We start from the raw sequence: 23,705 nt of genomic DNA on the forward strand, positions 1-23,705 counted from the left end.
AATTCTGCAAAAGCGATTCGAGGAGGACAACCGGAAGTTTAGTGTGGAGAAGAAAGTAAGTGTTCTATTAATATTTTTTTTTCCATATTTTTATTTGGAGTCTCCACACATATTTGTATCTCTTGGTACTTTTTTTTTCCATTCAATTGATTCGAAATTGCTTTAGATTTCATTCTTTTTCTCAATTTTATTTTCTTGTGCTTGTGGTAAGGACTTTTCGAAGATGAAAGTGAATGAGAAAAATGGTTGAATATATTTTCTTGAAGGATGGCAGATATAAGAAGATCAATGGAATATTTAAGGAGAATGGAGGAGTGATATATATTGAAGGTTGTTGTAATATTATCACTATTTTTTATTCATTGTTATGTGTTCATTTCAATTGGATTATCAAGTGCTTATCAAACAAAAGTGTAGATCAGTTTTTTCTTCTTCTTTTTTTGTGCTTATTTTTCTTTTGGTGCTCCTTTTCTGTGTATTTTGTTCCTTTCAATTATTTATGCATATTATTATTGTAATATGCTTATTTTTACTTATTGAAAAAAATCCTTTTAAGCTTAATGTAGGGATTAAAGTCAATGTTTCTTATATCCTTATTTAACTTATAACAATAGAAAAATTATGTATTTTTCCTTTTAACTTTTTCCAGTAAACCAATTTATTTTGAAACAAATAAAATTTACTTATTTGAAACTACAACAAAAAAAGGAAAAAATGAAACCAGAGATTATCTGAGAAATTAAAATGTTATATTTATAACAAAAGATGGAGTTTCAAAAATTATGCAAAAGATTGACTTCAAAGGAAACAATGTTTTTGTATTTTCTCAAAATAAAATAAAATGTCGATGGTATACATCTAAGGGTCTCAATTATTTTGTTAAATATTTGAATACTCCAAAACTACATAAATGTGAAGAGAACGCGGTTGACAAAATTTTAGGTTTATTTATTTATTGAATTTCTCTTTGTATTTAGATATTCAAAAAAAAAAAAAGATTCATTTTATAATTTCATAAGAGCCCTTTCTAAAATTTTATATATAGAGAGAAGCACCTAATGATTTAATAAAGCTTTATATATAGAGATTAAATTTAAAACTCTAGCTCAACGTGATAGCTATAAATAATATTAGCTACGATAAATAATAAGCGAGCAAGTAAATAAATAATCCTGTCAGGTACCCAAAAAGTAATCCCGTCAGGTACCCAAAAAGTAAGTTTTTCACTATACGTCATGCTTAGTACAATTTTAAGAACGTAAAAAATAAATACAAACAGAGAATATGAGATAATCTCCAAGCATCGTTTCCGGAAAGTAACTCTAGATACCTGCATAAGACTTAGTAAAAATGTTAGTAATGGATAAATATTTATCTAAATGAATTAAAGAAAAGGAAATAAATATTGCGATTTAAAATAAAAACTCATCTTAGGTGCAGGGAAGGTCTCGAAAATCGACGGAAATTTCTTCATCGGCTATAAAAGTATAATTTATTCAATATCTGTAAACCAGCAAAACAAAAAAAATCAGTTCCTCCCCCCCAATCTCCTTTTATTTTTATTTTTTTAGAAAAAATATATATGCATACGTGCAAAGTATTTAACAATTGAAAAACATGTCAAGAATGAAAACACTAGTATATAAAAATTTAAAATATGCAGTAAAAGAGATCTAAAATGTAGAGCAAAACAGTAGGGAACCCCATTAAAAAAAGATTTGCTTATAGTGTGTGTTAGTGCAGAGAAAGAGATGAGAATTAGGAATTTTCTCTTTGTAGAAAATGAGATATGGAAGCTTTGTTTTTTGGGAGATGAATATGTGAGAGAGCTTTTAAGGGATGAGGAGTTTTTTCTTTTCATTTCTTAGAGGAGAAAAATGAGGGGGAGGTGAGATTAAATAGGAAAGAAGAGTTGAAAAGAAAGAGAGAGAATTGACAAGTTAAAAAAATAAGAGAGAGAGTTGGAAAAAATAAAGGGAAGAAGTTGAAAAGAGAGAAAAGGGAAATCTGATTTCCTCTGCCCAAATAAAATAAAAACATAGTTAAAAGTGTCTTTTTCAAAGCATGAAATGAAGGAAACATGCTTCTTTTTTTTTAATTTTAAAAAGTAAAAACAAAATGTGATTCAACCACCCGATAATTTGCATAAGGTGAATTATAAAATATCTTTGAATTAACTGCGTTTGCGATAAATTCTTCCTGTTTTACGGTATTGACGGACTGTACTAAAATATAACTAATATACATGTAAACAAATGTAAATATTAATATGCAATTAAGAAAATGTAAATAAAGATGTAGTTGATACTTGCAAAGTGTACTATGCTATAAAGAATTCAAAAGTGATTATTTACTGAAATAAAATTGCAGTGTTGTCTTGTGTATGTGCAGATGATTGTGAAAAAATAATGATTATTGAACAATTTAAATGACAATAAATTGATAAAAAAAATCCAAACATTTGCAGAAATAAGAATAATTATCAATAAACCAGTTCAGTAGATTGATTTCATACTTCATAATCTTTCTGCTTCCAATTGATGATATAAAAAAAATATTGAATATAAGGAACTTGACTTACCTTTCTTATAATTGTGTTTAACCTTGAGTTATCTTCAATTTAGATGACTTAATGATTGAGAAAGGTATATGACCGAAGAAAAAGAGAGCATTGAGAGAGGTAAAAGTGGCTATATTATTTTCTGTAGATTGCTGGTCAGAATTCCACTAATTCTTTTAGCCTTTGAATTTCACCTGCAATCTTTGAAATAGATCTGTAACCAGTAAAGTTATTACTTATTATAATGATTAATGGCTTTTCAGTTTTTAGCTGCTTTTCTTTTTTTTATTTTTTTTATTTTTATGATTACACTAGATTGTGAATGTCATTTCGTACTCCTACAGCTTCCTGGAAAATAGCTTGCAATAGCGCGTGCGAGCATCTCAAGCAAGTAGCGTCTGAAAAATCTTGCAGCAGCTTTCTGATACTTGTATCATTTTTCATTGAAATTTCCCACTGATAAATATTTAGTGGCTATTCCTATAGATATTTTGATTGAATCAGTGAGAAAAGAAAATAATAGTATTTCACACGGAAAAATTAGGAAGTTTCCAGCGTTTAAATGGAAACGTATTTCCACCTTGTATTTTTCCAGTAAAATTTTGACATTTACTCCTCAATTAGAATTTTTTTGAAATTTTCTCCCGAAGTAGAAAACCTTTGAACCTTACTCCAAGATTAGTAGAATTTTAAAATTTATTCATTGAGTAGTAAAAGTTTAGAATTTACTTTCGAAATAGTAAAACTTTAAACTTTACTCCCGAAATAATAAAACTTTGAAATTTGTGCCTGAAGACATGAGTTTAACCACCGTCTGCTCCGCACAAACCACACCACATATCACCACCGTCCACCTTCATCGCTCGCCACCATCATCAATCGTCTCTACTACCAACCTTCAGTGCACAGTCAATCACGCCCCAGTTGGCTGCCACTACTAACTATTACTACACAACCACTATTGCTACCTACCGAAGCGAATCTAGAATTTCTAGAATATGAGTGCACCACTTAAGAAAAGAAGCAAAAGAAAAAAACATAGCAAGTGGGAGTTGATCGCAAATTCTCTGGACATCATTCAACTAAGTGCACTATTTAGCCTTTTGGCGCATGAGTGCTAACAATTAATATTATATCAATTCTAAGAAATATCTAATTTTGCAGGGGAGACCACAAGTTCACGTGCTCCCTTATTTATACGTAAAATCGCCCCTGGCCACCTAGTCTCATCCATACGACGACAATCATCAACAACCATCACTTTGCAATTATCATCATATCGTTGACCATGACAACCATTGCTAGCTTTTAAAGTATTGTTCATAAAAAATAACAAATATACAACACGATACCTCAAGTAGTAAACTTTTGCACCTTACTCAGATTAGTAAAAATTTAAAATTTACTCATTGAGTAGTAAAAGTTTATAATTTACTTTCAAAATAGTAAAACTTTAAATTTTACTCCCGAAGTAATAAAACTTTGAAATTTTTGCATGAAGACATGAGTTTTACCACCAGTCTGCACCGCACAAACCACACCACAAATCACCACCGTCCACCTTCATCGCTCGCCACCATCTACTACCAACCTTCAGTGCACAGTCAACCACCGCACTAGCTATCGTCGCTGCATTGATCGCCTTTGGCTGCCGCTATTAACTAGTGACTATTACTACACAACCACTATTGCTACCTACAGAGACGAATCTAGAATTTCTAAAATATGGTTGCACCACTTAAAAAAGAAGAAAAAGAATGTAGCAATTGTGAATTGATCCTGAATCCTCTGGCAACGTTATTAAGTCTTGTATTTAGCATTTAAATTTTCGCGTGAGTCTAACAATTAATATTATATCAATTCCAGAAAATATCTATATCGAATATCTAATTTTACGGGATAGACCATAGGTTCACGTGCCCCTTATATATGCAAATTCGCCCCTAGCTACCTAGTCTCATCCATACAACCACAATCATCAACAACCATCACGTTGCAATTATCATCATATCGTTGACCATTACGTTGACCATTACAACCATTCCTATCTTTTAAAGAGTTGCTCCTAAAAAATAACAAATATACAACACTAGATCCGATAAAATGTATATTCAAATATATATATATTTAGATTCATATGTTTTATTAATCTTATAATAAAAATAAGTGGTCCCTAAGATTCCAGCTTATTCACCATAAATTGGAATTATAACCTCTTAGCATCATTGATTGTTACTTTGGAACACTTCACGTACAGTTTTTAAATGTATGCGGTGATCAATACTATTATTTGGATTTAAAAAAAGAAAAATGGCTTCTAAATAGGGTGCGTTTATATATGGAACGAACCATTATTATCTTGGTATAATTAACTACCCTTCATTTTAACGTATCAAATTCCTTGCAGGAACTGTGTAACACATGTTTTTTGATCCGTGAATATATAATACTAACCTTTTCATGTCTTTTTTCCTTGGATAAACTATGGAGTACATAGGGTTAGAGAAAACGATATAGTTGGTTTGCTGGATGCCTGGATGTGGAATGTTGACATATATATGGTTAATTTAGACAACTTTTAAATATACTAGGTTCGAGTGAAAAAATTGTGGGTTCTCTCGACATGCAAAACTCATGTTAAATTAAGAACAAAGCAGTGATAAAATATCTTCCTTAATTCTTTGACCCCCACTATTTTGAGAATCAAATAAAAATTTATTATCATGAAAAATAGCATTACCTAATTCTGTTATTACATTATTTTTAAGATTTAAAATTTTATAGGATGTGTTATCTTCTGAAGAATAACCAAGAAAAACATAAGTAGTAACTTTTTATTTAATCAAATTTCATGATTTTGATATCAACGGTGATTACTGTGAAAGGGTGATATATAGTGCATTGACAATTATTGGTTGTGGTAGTTGAGTAGCGACAGTAGCTACATAATATTAGTAAAAGGTCACTTATAAATTAACCTTTGAGTAATTATATTTTAATGATTGAAAACACTACACAAGATTTGAATGAACCTGAGATCTATTCAAAGTAGATTAATATTCTATGTAGATATATAGTGGTGTTTACAAATTACACTTGTGTTCGTGTAAATATATATATGCAACGTACCCAAGTTCCAAAATTGAGCTCTAGTCTATCACAGCCTTGATAGCGACCTTATTTTCGTGATCCATATCACAGCCTTGATAGCGACCTTATTTTCGTGATCCATGCACGTACCAATCTATAGGCACATTATACTAACCAATATACTATATAATATATTAACGGACCCATAAGAGACTATTATTGGTTTCTATTTTAACAGTTTCTCCAAGAAAATGATGTCTTGGCCCGCAATAATTAAATGTTTGAAACAACTACATAATTGCAGCACCTAATAAGACAATTTCACTACTTATTTATTCCACGTGAAAAATGCTAGGATTGAATGATCACTTCTTGCCATATCCTATATATATATCTCCTACAAACATAAGATCACACATCAAAAACCAAAGATCATAATAAAGATTAATAATGGATATTGCCATTGATTCTTCAGTTTCTAAGCTTCCTATGAAAGAAATCCCAGGTGATTATGGCCTCCCCTTCTTTGGAGCAATAAAAGATCGCTATGACTTCCACTACAACCAAGGTCCTGAAGAGTTTTTCAGGTCTCGCATGAAAAAGTATGGATCTTCTATCTTTAGAACCAATGCCCCTCCTGGTCCTTTCAATGCTCCTAACTCCAAAGTCATTGTCCTTCTGGACGCTGCTAGTTATCCCATCCTTTTTGACAACACCCAAGTTGATAAGCAAAACTACTTCGAAGGCACTTTCATGTCCTCCCCTGCTTTTAATGGTGGTTATAAGGTTTGTGGTTTTCTTGGCACCACTGATCCCAAACACACCACATTGAAAGGCCTTTTCTTGTCCACACTAGCTAGGTTGCATGACAAATACATCCCCATCTTTGTTAGCTCAATCTCTCAAGTGTTTACCAGCCTTGAAAAAGAATTGTCCGAGAAAGGAACCTCTTACTTCAACCCCCTCAGTGATAACCTATCATTTGAATTCAACTTTCGGTTGTTCTGTGAGGGAAAAAGTCCAACTGATACAAGTCTTGGCACTAATGGACCAAAAACTGTAGACAAATGGGTGTTCCTTCAACTGGCTCCGTTGATATCACTAGGCCTCAAATTTGTACCAAACTTCCTTGAAGATTTGGTTCTGCACACCTTCCCTCTACCATACTTCCTCGTAAAATCTGGTCATCAGAAACTATATAATGCTTTCTACAACAACATGGGGTCTATTTTACATGAAGCTGAGAAGCTTGGACTGAAAAGAGATGAAGCCTGCCATAACTTTGTTTTCCTTGCAGGGTTCAATTCATATGGTGGCATGAAAGTGTTCTTCCCATCTTTAATCAAGTGGATTGGATCAGCAGGACCGAGTTTACACAGTCGGCTCGCCAAAGAAATCAGAGCCGCTGTTAAAGAAGCAGGAGGGGTCACTACTGCAGCACTGGAGAAGATGACGCTGGTTAAGTCTGTGGTGTATGAGACATTAAGAATGGACCCTCCAGTTCCATTCCAAACTGTAAGGGCAAGAAAAAATATAATTGTCTCAAACCATGATTCATCATTCTTGATCAAGAAAGATGAACTGATTTTTGGGTATCAGCCAGTGGCCACAAAGGACCCTAGAGTTTTTAAGAACCCGGAGGAATTTCATCCAGATAGATTTGTGGGGGGTGGAGAGGCATTGCTCAGGTATGTGTACTGGTCAAATGGTAAGGAGACAATTGAACCAACTGTGACCGATAAACAATGTCCTGGCAAAGATTTGATAGTGTTATTAGGCAGGCTAATGGTGGTGGAGTTTTTCCTGCGTTATGATACTTTTGAAATTGAATTTGGAAAGCTCCTCCTTGGTTCAAAGGTGACTTTCAAGTCAGTAACCAAGGCAACATCATGAAGTGGAACGACGGATGTCACGGATTGAGTCTATTCGCAATAAATAAGAACGCCCTCACAAGATACATCTAGGGTTGTTCAAAATCTAGCTTTCCATGAAATATTGTATGTTTGAATTTGTATGTAATTTTCTTATTTAAATTTGTATGTGTGGCCAATAATTAAAAAAATCAATTATGAAAAAAAATTTATCTTACTGTATGATATTTGTTTGACCACATTAAATGGGTAGCGTTAGTAGTTCCTTCCTTTGTTTTAATAATAAAAGATCCCTCCTATTTGAGTTACCATCACGTATATATAGTATTAGCTTTAAGAAAGAGTTAAGTCGAACTTTTACATATTATATATACTTCTCTCCGTTGTTTGATCTATCGTTAAAGATTTGTAATTGTTGGCTTCTGCATGACGCCTTGCAATATCGATCCTGTTAAAAGTGTTACTTGAAAGTATAGGGGTCACTGTGTAATTAGCAAAGTTAGGTTGTTAATCATTAGAAGATATTAAGTTAGTGATGTACATCTGTCAATATATAATGGTAGTCAGTTAGAGAAAGTATATAAATAATAGTTAATGTACAGATTCATTGGAGGAATTCATTTTCACAGTTCACAGAAAATATCTCTCTTCTCTTTCTTCCTCACTCTCTTAACGGCTTGTTAATCTCATAGCTTGTAGCTTACACAATTCATCAATGGTGAATTATAACATGGTATCAGAGCGTAACGATCACTGATTGTGACCAATTGATACTGTATCTCAGCTACAAGCTTCTAATCGAGAAATTAAGCTATGGCAGTTGAAGATTCAACAATGGCGGTTCATAATACACTTCCAGAAAACCTAAGTCATAATCATCCTTTATATTTGAGCTTAATCAATAACTCAAGTGTAGTACTAATCGCAATTCAGCTAACTGGATCTGAAAATTACTCTGTATGGAGTCGCTATACGCGGATCGTAATTCTCGGTAGAAATAAACATGGATTCATCGATAGCACTTGCAAAAAGGAAAATTATGGACCAAATGTCACAGATCTATGGGAGAGATGCAATTGCAATTGTCCTTACATGGATAATGAACTGTGTGTCAAAGGAATTACTGTGTGGAATCATCTATTCATCCGATACAAGTGCAGTTTGGAGTGACCTTAAGGAAAGGTATGATAAAGTTGACGGTTCTCGCACTTTTCAACTGCACAAGGAAATTGTCTCTGTACATCAAGGTACAGACTCAATCTCAGTCTATTTCTCAAAGTTAAGAGCAAAATGGGTGGAATTTGTTCTGTAACTTTTGCAAATAAAAGGTCATACAAAGGATGTGTGTTACAAACTAGTAGGGTATCCATCTGATTACAAGTTTAGGAAGAAAGGAAATAATTGGAACAATCAGGGACATACTCAAGCAGGTCATCACACCACTCAAGGGAATTATCATAATGGAGGTCAGCACAACACTCAGAGTGGCTATCATAATGCACAAAATGTCATCATTAACACACCCTCACACAATGCATATCATGCTCGATCAAATGCCTCTGAAGCTACTGGAGGATATATCACATCATCACCTAATGCATATCATGCTAGACCAGATGGATATGTGTTTGAAAAGGGAGAATCTAGCTCTGGTTCTGGTTCTGGATCTGGAGGGTTTGAAAGAGCTACTATCCCACATGGAGGCTTTACCAAGGAACAATATGAACAACTTGTGAATTTGTTGAAGAAAGATGTTATTCAAAATGATCCTTCTCCAATAGTGAACTCTGCAGGTATGCCAACTGTTTTTATGGTCAATAAAAGTAAATAATGATTAGATTGTGGACTCTGGAGCTACAAATCACATGACTCCACAATCAGGTATTCTTACAAACCTACATGATGTTAAACCCAATCAAAAGCAAGTTCAACGACCAAATGGTACAACCACTACTATCACACTTACTGGTTCATGCTCTATATCCAAAGATACAACCCTAAACAATCTGCTATTAATTCTTAAATTTAAATTCAATCTCTTGTCAATCTCTCAAATCACAAAAGCCTTACAATGTTCTGCATCTTTCTTTCCTGATTTTTTTGTTCTATACGACCTCTATAGTGGGCAGGTGAAGGTGATTGGTAGAGAAGATGATGGCCTCTACTTTCTACCTATTCAAGCTCTCAGTAAAGGCAACTCGACCTCAATAAAGTCCTTGGCTGCTCAGACCACTCCAACTACAAATCTCATACAACTATCTCTTTGGTACAAAAGACTTGGACACACATCTCTAACTGTTTTATCTCATTTGTTTTGTATATCATTTTAGTCTAGTACTCAAGAATTACATAATTGTACTATCTTCTCACTAGCTAAACAAACTAGATTACCATTGCCCACTAGTACTTCTAGATCCACCAGTCCATTCTCATTGTTGCATATTGATGTTTGAGGTCCCTACAGGGTCCCAACCTATGATGGTTATAGATTCTTTGTTACCATTGTTGATGACTGTACAAGGATGTTGTGGACTTTTCTTAATAAAACTCAAGAGTGATGTTCTTGTTGTTCTTAAAGACTTTCTTATTCTGGTTCAAAATCAATTTAGTGCATCTGTCAAAACCATTAGGACTGATAATGGGACAGAATTTATCAATCATGAATGCAGTACTTTAATGACATCCTTGGGTATTATGCATCAGAGAACCTGTGTGCATACCCCTCAGCAAAATGGAATTGCTGAGAGGAAGCACAGGCACATCTTGGAGATAGCTAGTGCCACTATATTTCAGAGTCACATACCACTCAAGTTTTGGGGCACTGTATTCTAGCAGTAACTTACATAATTAACAGGTTACCCTCTCTTGTTTTAAAGGGTAAATCACCATATGAGATATTTCACAAAGTCAAACCCTAATTACAGCATCTCAGGATCATTGGATGCTTATGTTTTGCTACACAACTACCTAAAGGTGATAAGTTTCAGCCCAGAAGTATACCAGCTACTCACATGGGCTATAGTCAGTCCACTAAGGGATATATTTTGTATAACTTGAAGAATAAATATTTCTTTATTAATAGAGATGTACAATTTAGAGAAGATGTATTTCCCTCTATGAGAACTTTCTCAGCTGAATGGAGATTATTTCCTCACTCTGATGAAGAAGATTTCATATCAGAGATGCATGTTGTTCAAGCTCATGACCATCCTGTTCAAGTTCAATCTCCAATGCCACCTGCCTCACCTAAGGTACAACCATACCACCAGAGGACTCCCACTTGTTGATGTTCCTTAGAGAAAATCTCAAAGAGGCAAGAAAGCTCCTATTTGGCAGAAAGCTTATGTCATTGTTGCTGCTCAAGCACCTAAAGCACCATACTCTATTGACAACTATGTCAATTACCGTGGTTTGTCTTCTGTATATCAGCGCTATATTGTTACCTCATTATCTGAGGCTAAACCAACCTCTTTTGAAAAACATACATGGATCCTAGATGGGTGAATGCCAGTAAAGCAGAAATAACTTCACTTGAAGAAAACAACACATGGAAAGTTGTTCCCTTACCAACTGGCAGATCAGTGATTGGTTGCAAATGGATCTTTAGAATCAAATATGAGTCTGATGGCACTATAAAAAGGTTTAAATCCAGTCTAGTGGCAAAGGGCTTTAGTCAGAGAGAAGGTCTTGATTATCAATAAACCTTGTCTCCAGTTGTCAAAATGGTTACTGTTAGATCAGTTTTAGCACTTGCAGCAGCTGAAAAATGGCATGTTCATCAGATGGATGTCTTTAATGCCTTCCTTCAAGGTGACTTGTATGATGAAGTTTATATGGCCCTACCTCAGGGATTTCATACACCTCCTGAATTTGATTAGCAGGGGGAGAAACCACTGTGTAGGCTCATCCTATATGTTTTTTTGACCATTTTACCCCTATTGACCAATTCCAGAGATTACAAAGCGATTCTAGTAAAAACTGAAGGATTTAGAATCCTTAAGCGAAAGCGTTTGACCAATAGTTGACTTTTGGGTAAATGGACCTTTTTAGATTTTTGTTGACTACGTGTGGTTCAGAGGTCTATTATGACTTGGTGGGGTGGATGGTTCGGTTCCCGAGGCATTTGGTTGCGTTTTGGGCACTTGGTTGGAAACTTGATTTTATTTGTTTGGGGGTTGACTTGGTAATTAGACCTCCGCTGGGAATTTTGACTTCACGAGTGAGTTCGTAGCGTGTTTTTATGTATGTGTGCATATCCGGTTTATGTACGGTAGGCCTCAGATTGATGTCGGGATTGACTTATGAAAAACCAGATTTGCTGGTTTCTGGTGTGTTCGCCATGGCGGGCTTAGTGCCGCCATAGCAGGACCGCCATGGCGAGGGCCTGTGCTTTAATCAATTTTTGTCATGGCGGATGTTGACCACCATGGCTATCCTCGTGACCGCCGTGGCGGATCGACTGGACCGGATCATTATTTTATCTTCCTAAGTTCGAATCATTAGTCCAAAACACCTAAAACCTAATTCCAAGAGCTAGGAGACGTGATTCTTGAAGAAATTGAGGGAAATCATCTATTGGGGTAAGTTCCAACCTACTATCTAGCTTTACTACCTTCTTCTTTGAGTTTCCATAGTAGTTTATGGTCCTAGTACGGGGGTGATGAGATTTAGGGTATTATTCATGAACTTTTTTTTATAAATTGATTAAGTGTTGCTTCAATTACTACTTATATCATCTAGAAGTGTAGATTAGCACATTCTAGGATGGAATTGCTCTATAGTTCAAAAACCTAATCATGAGACTTAGGGTTTCACCCAAATTGGGGGTTTTGACTAATTGATGAAATTGAAGGGTCTAATGTGATTAGAAACCTATGTAATTAAGGATTATGATTGTTGGGACTATGGTTAGGGTAATTTCACCCTTAATTTTTGGCTTTACCGGTATGATTCGTTAGGGGTATTTTGGGCATTTTCCCTAAATCGATTCTTCTTCCGATTAGTTGGTTTATTGTAGTCGTTTGCTTACTTAGCATTGCAAATTGTTAGACTACAAGCAATCTGAGGCACTTCGGAAGGGCAAGGCTCAAGTTTGGCGGTTTGTGGCATCAGCTCGGCATGAAGGTCAGTTACGGCTTACCTTTCGGTTAGACTCCAATTAGGGAAACATATGTGGGAGATAGATATTGACGGGGAAAGCATACTAGGACTATGAGGTATGGAGTTGGGATGGAATTCTATTAGGTTGGTTGTTGTTGATTGTGGCTTGTTGCCCTGTTATTGTGATTAGGCTTGTTGCCTTACTTGCTGTGTTGTGATACGTATTGTACTCATTTCTCTCTTGTTGTGTCATTTATCATCGGTGAAAGGAAGGATAATGAGATTAGGCTCACGATTGAAATCTCTCTTGTTGTGTCATTTATCGAATCTTGGTGAAAATGGAAGGATAATGAGATTAGTTGTAAGTAGGGGTGTTCATGGTTCGGTTTGAATTAAAACCATAACGTGTTGTATAATTATGATATGTCTTTTTTTTTTGTTCATACACTATTAGTGATTGAAATCTTGCTAAACTATGAAAAACTTTAGTAGTGTTTGCACCATTTTGTCATCTAATACCACATACACAGAATAAAGTAGAGCATAGGATTTTAGTTGTTGTTATTCTACCTATTGATCCGTATATGGGGCGGTGATTTTTGCGAATTATGACTTCGTGTAATGATCCCAAACTTCGATGATGTTTTTCTATCATGAGAAAATGGGGTCTCTTGGTGGCTACAAGACTTAGTTGTTCTTTTAAATAAGGATTACCCACGGAAGAAGTATTAGGGCATTACCGTTGCGGCAAATCTTGAAGTATTCATGAAAAAATATTAGAAGTTTAGGACCCGTTACGGACAAGAAAAAAAAGAAAAGTATAAATTTGAAAAAAAAAAAAAAAAAGAAACAACCTAAAATCAAATGGCTGACAAAAAAAGGCTAAAAATTTAAGTTAAAGATATTAGACTCTAACGTGAGCTTCTGTTAATAGGTTTACACTTAACACTTAAAGAGTTAAAAGACTTAAAGACATGGACTTGGACATATTCTTAAACAATCATGTGAAATAAGTAGACCAAAAATCAAATTAATGATTAAAAGGTATAAAATATTTATAATTATTTATGAAAAACTAATATTATACATATAAATAATTATAAAATTTATGTATATAATTTATCGGTTTGGTTCATATTTATTAGGTTATTTTAATAGAACCATAACCAAACCAAATATTACCGGTTTTTAAAATTTAAACAAATCAAACCAAACCAGAACGAAATGTCAGGTTTTTATTCGGTTTGGTTAAATTTTCGATTTATTCCATGGTTGTTAGTATTATGCATTCATTCTTAAAGGTTTCTCATGCTTACATTCTGTGTTGATGTTCATTCTTATTGAGGTTTATTCCATTGTTTATATATATATATATATATATATATATATAATACGACGAGGGTGAGGATGTGACCTATCTTGTAACCTTATGATGCAGTTACATTCGAAGTGAGTGGACTCGTGATCCGAGGTACATTCGGAGCGAGTGGTACATGGACACCATGGGTCTCCCGTGGGTCATGACTATCGTGCGAACAAGGCCTTTAGCATGTGTGTACAGGTTTGAGATATTTGGCCAGTGCATTACATTGTATCGCATTGCACATCATTACATATCATCCTGCATGATCATATGACTATTTATTTCTGATTTGGTACTGGTTGTTTGTACCATTGTTGTGGGATAGATCTGACTATGGACTGGACCAGATAGTAGATTAGTGACTCTGCCTAGGTTCAGAAGTTAGATTCGTGATTATCGATTTGAGATTATTGAGACTCGACAGACTTATAGTTTAGAAGCTTCACCTAGGCTTATTGTTACACCCCGTATCTTAGAACTAAGGTTAGACTCGTATCGTTAGAGTTTTAGTGGAAAAAATGAAGGTTTGAATGTTTTGCGAAAATAGTTGATAGGCCTACTTCGGGCTACCGTAACCCCTTGATTAGTTGGGAATTTGGGAAATTGCCCTTAATGAAAGTTGTAGTATGTAGAAATATCTTTCTAACCATATAAGGACCAGGACTATCAGAGATTGGAGTAGGGAGATATGATCATCATAAGATGGCTAATAGTAAGGCGCTTAATATTAGATAGAATCAGCTAAGTTATCGATACGTCTGCCTTCCAGCCCAATTTCGTGGCCGTTGAGAATTTGAGAAAAATTAAAACATAAAAGTTGTATACCTTTGAAATAACTTTCCAACGATATATTGAGGTGCCCAAACAGACCTATGAATAAAAAGTTATGACCATTTTACTAACCTACATTTCTCAGGATCATCCTGTGATTCATCCCGCGTTTCACAGGATTGAACACCAAAATTCATGCCCCTCTGACATGTCGTGCGTCAGGACTGTGTTTCACCGGCCAAACGTGCGATTTACTGGATGTGTCATGTGCCTTGCCCGGCCATAAAAAACCCCAGAACGTGAAATTTTCTTAAACCTTCATTCTACTTCATCTTTGGCCGACTTTTTGAGGAGAAAATACCCTAGAACTTCCGCAAACCTCCTATGGTGAATTATTCCTCAAACCCCATTGACTATTATATCAACCTAACAAAGATTAATGCTAGAATCCTCGTCTATTCTATAGATTATCGATTGAATCTTCGTCTTGGACAAAAGAACCCTAGAATCGTTTCAAGAGGATTGAACTCCAAAAAGGTAATACTTCTACTATCTAATCACTTATAATTATGAATTGATGAGTTCTTGGGATAATAGTAAATGGGTTTGATAGAGAGTATCATATGAACTATGCTAGGGTTTTGGATTATTAACTTAGGATTGTTGTAATCATATGGGTGATGAAGAATGATGTTAATTTCATCAAATTGATATTGTGGAATCACCTAGAAGTAATAGAATGGGAATTGGGTGAAGAAAACACCATTAATGAAGGTTTTGGAGCTTTATGCCCACCAAATGTTTGATAAAGTGCTTAGGTGACCAAAGCATGGATATTATTGCTAATATGAAATCCCTTTGACTTGTGTTGCTATAGATTAAAGTTAAAAGGGTTGACAAACGTTGTATTACTCTCAAAGGTCGGAATTAAGGTATGTGAGGCTAACTCTCTACGTTTGGAATGTTAGTGATTCTCCCTACGCCGCGTTCTTTTACAACGTTACTAATTGCCTCAGAAATATTGTTAAGCTTAGTTCCTTGAATAGTTGTAGAACTTCTATTCTCTAGTTTCGTCATTCGTTCATGACTTTCATTTCGAACTCAGTATGTAATCAATATAGACTTGTGTTTGATACCCATGAGTCTCAGTCTAGAATATACTCAGCATGTTTATAAATAGTAAAGCTTCAAGTCTCATAATCAGTTCATGAATACATGTCTCAGTATAGTAATGTTCAGTATTCCAGAGTTATGCATTACAGCATGATCCTCAGTTCCTTGATACAAATTGTTAAATGTTGAATACTGTAAATGGGCACGAGGCCACAGTTTTTGCATGCTTATACTTGGGCACGAGGCCACCCAGTTAGCATGCTTATACTTAGGCACAAGGCCACAGATTTAGCATGCTTATATTTAGGCACAAGGCCACAGAATTAGCATGCTCATACTTAGGCACAAGGACATAGATTTTGCATGCTCATACTTGGGCACGAGGCCACAGAGTATGTATGTACATATATATTGGGCCTAAGGCCACATATCATGATTTTCAGTTAAACAGGTGGTTCTCCATTCAGAACAGGGAGTATCCGTATCTTTACTTCCTTTGTTTATTTCAGATATCAGATATAAGTTTCAATTTCAGCACTCTTTACATGTTTATTGATTTGGGATGCCCTTTCCCCGAGCACCCCATTTACAGTTCTTTCTTTCAATTTCTTTACATACCGGTCTTGATTCAAATGTCTTTTACATCCCTTTTATTGCTCGGGGGCCTGCATTTCACGATGCAGGTAACGATTTACAGGTTGATGATTTAGAATGCTAGGATTATCGTATCAGCTATTTGGTGAGCCCCAGTTCCCTCGGGGCGTTATCACACTTTACAGTCTTTTCAGTATTTCTAGTCATTCAGGTATGCGGAGGGCCTTGTCCCGGTAAATAATAAGACTTTATTATTCTTAATGGCTTCATATACTATAGTTCCAATCAGTCAGATGTTTAGCAGGTTTTTGTGTTAGCCTTGTCGGTCACTTATTCAGACTTTCAGGCTTATTCAGTATTTCCGCATTTATGATATTTCAGACAGACTCTTAGTAGATCAGCATATGCTAGTATTATTTCCATTTAGTATGTTTTGATGTCACATGTTGATTCAGCCAGTCAGTTGATTCGCTCGGTCACATGCAGTCAGGCACCGAGTGACGTGTTACGCGCCCAAGCCATGGTTCGGGGCGTGACACTTATGAATTGGAAAGTGAGTTTTTGTATGACGTATGTGTGGGTGGAAGTCCCTGATTATTATGATAATGTGATTTGTGAGTATGCTTGATTGCCTATACGCTACTTGTTGATTTCTTTCTTCATATTTGTGAACTAATTGTTGTCGGCCTATGATACCTACCGATGCTTGTTGTTTGTGCGATCTTTGCTCTTGTTGTACTCTCACTTTGAGTGCGAGAGTCTATTACTAGTTCCGGTTCAGATCCTCGAGAGTGATCTGAGTCTACTTGACAGAGATTCCAGGGTGAGCTTTTGGGCTAGATCCGCAACCCGGAGGCTCTTCTTTGTATTTAAATGTCTACTTTGTAATCCTGATTCAGTATTGATATTTGAGATTTGTACTTTCTATAAGACTTGTATCTATGTAATAGTGGCTCTTGTACTAGTCCAGACCAGATTTTGGTGTTATTATTACTTCCGCACTTATCATTTATATAATTTGAATCTGTTAACTAATCATTGTTTATTTCCGCATAATTCTTATAAATGAATAAAATGATTTGGTAATGATTCGCCTACCGAGGGGACAGTGTAGGTGCCATCATGATTCACGAATTGGGTCGTGACATAATCTCTCTATGGGTTGAATCAAGCTCCTAGGGAATGGAATGTGTGTCACGCCCCGAACCATGGCCTGGGCGAAACACGGCACTCGGTGCCTTACTGCATGTGACCGAGCGAACCACGGCGAAGCTTGCTGAATCATCATAAGGCATAACATGAGCGGAATATAACGTAAATGTATGATGCGCCTTTATAAACGTAGTAAGTCATAATACTGAATAAAAGTACTTGTTTAAATATGAGTGCGAAAATAACATGAATGAGCCAAAATGGCTATACGACTCGAATGTCGACATCGCATAGCGACTTGTCTAGTCTATGAAACCTCTATCATGAGTCTGACTGGAAAACATACTTACTGGGATAAGGCCCCCAGCATACCTTTGGATGCAAAACTAATTAAAGAATGACAATGTCTAAACCCCGAATGAGATGGGGCTCACCAATAAGCGGGTACGTGCAGATCCTAATGAGCAGAGGCGTCGTCACAGCAAATCTGTACTGCGTCGTGAAATGCGAGCCCCAGTGCAATAAAAGGGGACGTCGGCACATTGAATGTCTTGGTATGTAAAACAAGCTGAAAGAAATAACATGGGACATGAAATAACATGATAAGAGCGAGCGAAAACACGGACATGAACATGAACATGAGCATGAGCATGGATACATATATATATAACATACGTAAAACATGATAAGTAGGAGAGCATTTCATAAACCGAGGCCATGTGATATCACCACGTGGGTACGTGGAGTACGGTACCTCGGACCAGGCCGAGCCCCGTACCTTGCAGTATGAGGTGGTAACATGCTGATGGTCCGTTCGGTGTAAAATTAAGGTATCGTCCTAGCCGGGCGGAGCGATCCTTGTCCTACGGTGGCTACGTAATTTCGAGGCTATCTCGAGCCTTCTCGGTAATTCGTGCAACTCCAAAAACATGAACATAATATAGTTGGCTAAGAAGCCCATGATTTTCGTGAATTAACTTGTACTTGTCTTGTAATCATGATTTCACGAAATAACTTGTAAACATGGTTTCATGAAATAACTCGTAAACATGGTTTCATGAAATAACTTGTAAACATGGTTTCATGAAATAACTTGTATTTAGTATGTATGTATCTTGAGTCATGGCATGAACATAGTTATAAAATACAATTGCATGAAGACTTGTAGACATGTAGGATATTCATGAAATAAGCATTTTTTTTATTTAAAAACATGCATGCAAGAACCCATGGAATACAAGATATGGGTTTTCATGGATTACGGACAGATTCTCAATAATCATAATGAGTATCAAGAACACAATGATAGAATAATAGCAATTCAAACATAATATAGTCATAGATATGGACTGGGTTATCATGAGCATAGTATAGAATAGAAACCCTAGTTTTGTAAAGTTTCATACTTTATGAATTAGGAGGCGTGGGGAAGAACAATGATATTCCCACACGTAGATAGTAACTACATACCTTAGTCGCTCCAAAACTTGAATTAAAGACTTGAGCTTTGAAGAGGATTTCCAAAATCTTGAATTCTTGAACCTTGAGATGGGTTTTCTTGAAAATCCTAGTTTTAGGAATGATGATTTCTTGTTTAGATTACAAGGATATGTATTAGAATTGACTTGGAATAATTAGAGTAGGCTTACCTTGGTGTTCTTGATGATGGAAGAGGGTAGGAGGTCGTTCTAGGCTTGAAGGAATGAAAAATAATGATTTGAGCTGATATGAACGAATATATAGTGTTACCGGAAAATTACATTTTACATCCAGCAAAGTACTGGCTTGGCGTATTTTGAAAAACGGGCCGTATTTTGAAATACGATCGTATTTCGTATGGTACCGCGTGTCTTCAGTAAAATGGCCATAACTCTTTGAAAAGATGTCCGTTTGGCCCCCATAATATACCGTTGGAAAGGTATTTCAAGGCTCTACAACTTTCATCAAGGAAGTTTTCCCAAATTCCAAATATGTTTTGAAATACGGGCCATATTTTGAAATACGATCCGTATTTAACAATATAACATCCAAATGCCAAATTCCAGAATGCTCAGAAATCCTTGGTACCAGTTTACGACTTGAATTACGGCCCGTATACTGAAATACAGTCACGAGTTCATGGGCGTAAACCCCCGTCTTACAACCGAGCAACGGGGAAATTCCAATTCTCACATCCTTTATCTGATTTTTTAAGTCTAGGATCATGGTCAAAGCTTAGGTTAAAGATAAGAGGTGTTTCAATGTGAAACTCACTGAAGCATTAATTACACTTGGCCTTACTCAAAGCCATCTGGATTACTCATTGTTCACAAAGAGAGTTGGATCAACGATAGTAATATTACTAGTATATGTTGATGATATCTTAATTACAGGAAATGATCTAAACAGCATCAAAGAGACTAAAGCAGTGCTACAACAAACCTTCAAGATCAAAGACTTGGGTGAATTAAAGTTCTCCTTGGGCATTGAGTTTGCTAGGTCAGAAAAGTGTATCATAATGCACCAAAGAATATATTCTCTAGAGATCATCTCTGAAGTTGGTCTAGGTGCAGCCAAACCAGGCTCAACACCTATGGATCCAAACATTAAACTGACCACTACAGAGTATGATGAGGTCGTTAACAGTAAAAGTGAAGAAGCTAACAAAATTGAAGATCCTCAACTATCTGGAAAGTACAGGAAATTGATTGGAAAACTCCTCTACTTAATTGTCACTAGACCACACATATCATTTGCTGTCCAAACATTAAGCTAGTTTTTAACTCAACTAAATAAATCTCATTGGGAAGCTACCCTGAAAGTAGTAAGGTACATAAAGGGGCAAGCTGGACTTGGAATCTTACTCTCTAGCAACAAATCTCAGAAAATGACAGTGTTTTGTGATGTTGGTGGCATCGTACTGACTCAAGAAGATGAGTATATGGATTTCTAATCAAGTTAGGTGACTCACTTATTTCCTAGAAATCAAAGAAGCATAATGTTGTGTCAAGAAGCTCAGTAGAGGCTGAGTACAGAAGTATGGCAAATTGAGTAGCTGAAGTTGTGTGGATTCTTGCCTTATTCAAAGAACTGGGAGTTGAAATTGAAACACCTACCACCATTTACTGTGACAGCAAATCAGCTATTCAAATAGCTTGCAAACCCCGTTTTTCATGAAAGAACAAAGCATATAGAACTCGACTACCAATTCATTAGCGAGAAGATTCAACAAGGATTGGTGAACACACAGTATGTATCTACTAAGGAGCAAACAGTTGATATCCTTACAAAAAGGCTAGGTAGATCACAACATTAGTCTCTACTATCCAAACTGGGAGTGCACAATATATTTGCACATCACAGTTTGAGGGGGAGTATTAAAGAAGGTGTTACTTGAAAGTATAGGGGTCACTGTGTAATTAGCAAAGTTAGGTTGTTAGTCAGTTACAAGATATTTAAGTTAGTGGTGTACAGCTGTCAATATATAATGATAGTCGGTTAGAGAAAGTATATATGTAATAGTTCATGTACAGATTCATTGGAGGAATTGTAGCTTACACAATTCATCAATGACGAATTATAACAGATCCCGACAATTTATTCATGTCTCTCTTTTGGAGACTATCATTTGGCCGGTGACTGACGACACTTCAATGTTAATTCGGATCAGTAATTCTCGAATATCGAATATTTAAATCAAAAAACGAAAACGTAACTTGCATGTTAAAATTTTCCTTGACTTGATACTTTTGGTACTTGTTTTATTTAACAAAATGAAAAACATGTTTTTAGTTTTAAAGAAATGTTGCTGTCTACCTAACAGAAAATATATAATATTCCTCATATGATACCTAAGTCTAGCAAGTTCCACGTACTATAGGTGTTATTTAATAATTTGTAGTATTATATATTGGGGTAGACAGGCACATTATATTCAAGGCCGGCTGAAGGGCAAGGGAGTCCGGAACCAAAATGACCCATTAAAAATCAAAGTGAACAAAAATACTCCTAAAAAAAATTTGGTACAAAAGTACCTTTAGCGCAGTATTTTAAACGCGCTAAAGCACTTAACCGTTAACTGCTTTAGCGCTGTAAAATAATGCTCTAAACCAAATTCTCTCTCTTATAAGCCTTGATAAAATCTTGCGCTATAGAGTCCACCATAAAATCCTTGACTCCACCACCGGTCCCTCGGTTAATGTTAAAAATTTTAAAAAAACGCCATTGGAGGCGTTTTAAGGTGGTCCCCACATAAAAAAAAAAAGGTCGTTTTCTATTAATTTTCGTCGGAAAACTTTAGATTCTTGGTATATTCGATATCGAGAAGCAAGATTAAAAGGTTTCGATTTGTGGGAAAAAGCGATGTACAACTCGATTAACACAACTACACAAAATGTTCGATTAAGGTTTTCTACTATGAACTTTTGTTATTAATTTGTTATATACATTATATTGTACGCATGTTTAACATTTAATCGTCGTTAATTTCAAAAAAAAAAAAAGTCAAATTTCATTTTTTTTTTTTTGGTTTGATCGGCGGGGCAGTGGCTTTTGCCACTGTTCCATTTTTTTTTTTTTATTTGGCAAATTCATTAATTGTTAAATGTGTATGAATTGTTAATTTGTTAAATGTTTATGAATTGTTAAGTTGTTATATGTTTATGAGTTGTTAATTTGTTAATTGTTAATGAATTATTATTTTTTTAATTGATTATTTGTTAAATATTGATTATGAATTAATTAGTTGTTAAATATTGGTTATGAATTGAAAGAAGTTGATTGTTAATGAATTATTATTTTGTTGACACTTTGTTTGGATGATTGTTATGTATTGTTTCATAATGTATCGTATTGTGTTGTCTTGTATAGGACCAAATCGATCGTTACATAAAATAGGACCTTTCGTCGTTACATAACGATGGATTTAACGATACGATAAAATAAAATTAAAGTAACAATCAAAGCAAACATTGTATTTAAACTAACAACACAATATAATACAATAGGTAACAACCATCCAAACAAGTTGTAAATGATTATGAATTGTTAAATCTAAATTATTTTAAAAGCATGAATATATATGTCAAATAAAAAAAGATTATCTAAAAAAGAATAGTTAAAGTTCTTCTTTTAAATAAAAAAAATTATCTAAAAAAGAATAGTTAAAGTTCTTCTTTTCATAAATACATAGGTTAACGATAAAAATGTAAAGTTTGTAGGAAAATATGTGGTCGACGAATATACTCTTTTAGTCTAATTTTATCATATTTGTGTTGGCTATTTGTTCAACTCAAAATATATCACATATTCAAATTAGAGTTCTAAACAAATATTACTGCTGAATTTCGATTCCCAAACTAATTAACTTAAAAGTCTTTGCCATCACATAATTCAAAACCACGTGTCCTTACTATCACATATTAAATTTACTGCACATTTAATAAGACGAAAGTTATGTTGAAAATAATTATTTTTTTCCAATATTTGGTTGGAGAGTGAAAATAATTTTTGGAAAAGACTATCTAAATAATTAATCTCCTATTATGTTAATTATGCCATTGTTATTTTATTTATTTGTGAAATTGTTTATCCCATGTTAATTATTCACAAGATATAATACAACATAATTCACATATTCCCTACAAATTATTAATTAGTTAATATAATTTCTCTCTTATTTCAAGAATAATGACTAATTTAGTTTGTACAGACCGGACTTTTTCATGGATCCGAATGTTCCTCCCGGGCCCGATGATCACCCGGGGCCCGCTGTTCACCCTGGGCTCGATGATAGATCAGTATTGTCTTTGCAAGGCAATCATAGGTCAGAGTTATTATGGGCTGGTACTATAGGGATATCGACTAGGCTCGTCCCCGTGAGGTCGCAAAGAGGGTGGACTCTTTTACGCGAGCGCCCCCACACCCTCGCGTCTTAGAGATATTATTTCGAGGCGGGATCTATCGTTGCGTGTCCGTTGGTCGGGTACAGCATGATTGGGCGCTCATTACGGCCATGGTTGAGCGGTGGAGGTCGGAGACACATACCTTCCATCTTCGCACTGGTGAGGCCACGATTACACTTCAGGATGTGGAGATCCTCTTTGGATTGCGG

General features: G+C 35.3%; 2 protein-coding genes across 2 annotated transcripts in view; one reads left to right on the forward strand and one right to left on the reverse strand.

Moving 5' to 3' along the window:
* The window catches only part of LOC132053325 (large ribosomal subunit protein uL5z-like), a 102,730-nt gene that overhangs the window by 57,657 nt on the left and 21,368 nt on the right, over nucleotides 1-23,705 (reverse strand). The window lies entirely within an intron of this gene.
* On the forward strand, nucleotides 6,012-7,729 carry LOC132053323 (allene oxide synthase 3). Its single transcript, XM_059445294.1, has one exon. The coding sequence runs from the start codon at nucleotides 6,101-6,103 to the stop codon at nucleotides 7,541-7,543; it is 1,443 nt and encodes a 480-aa protein (XP_059301277.1). The 5' UTR covers nucleotides 6,012-6,100; the 3' UTR covers nucleotides 7,544-7,729.

This window comes from Lycium ferocissimum, chromosome 4 (genome assembly GCF_029784015.1).
Source record: "Lycium ferocissimum isolate CSIRO_LF1 chromosome 4, AGI_CSIRO_Lferr_CH_V1, whole genome shotgun sequence".
Classification (NCBI taxonomy): Eukaryota; Viridiplantae; Streptophyta; class Magnoliopsida; order Solanales; family Solanaceae; genus Lycium; species Lycium ferocissimum.

What these genes read in the sequence shown, in the direction of transcription:
- LOC132053323 (XM_059445294.1), top strand. Translation starts at nt 6,101, where the DNA reads ATGGATATTGCCATTGATTCTTCAGTTTCTAAGCTTCCTATGAAAGAA.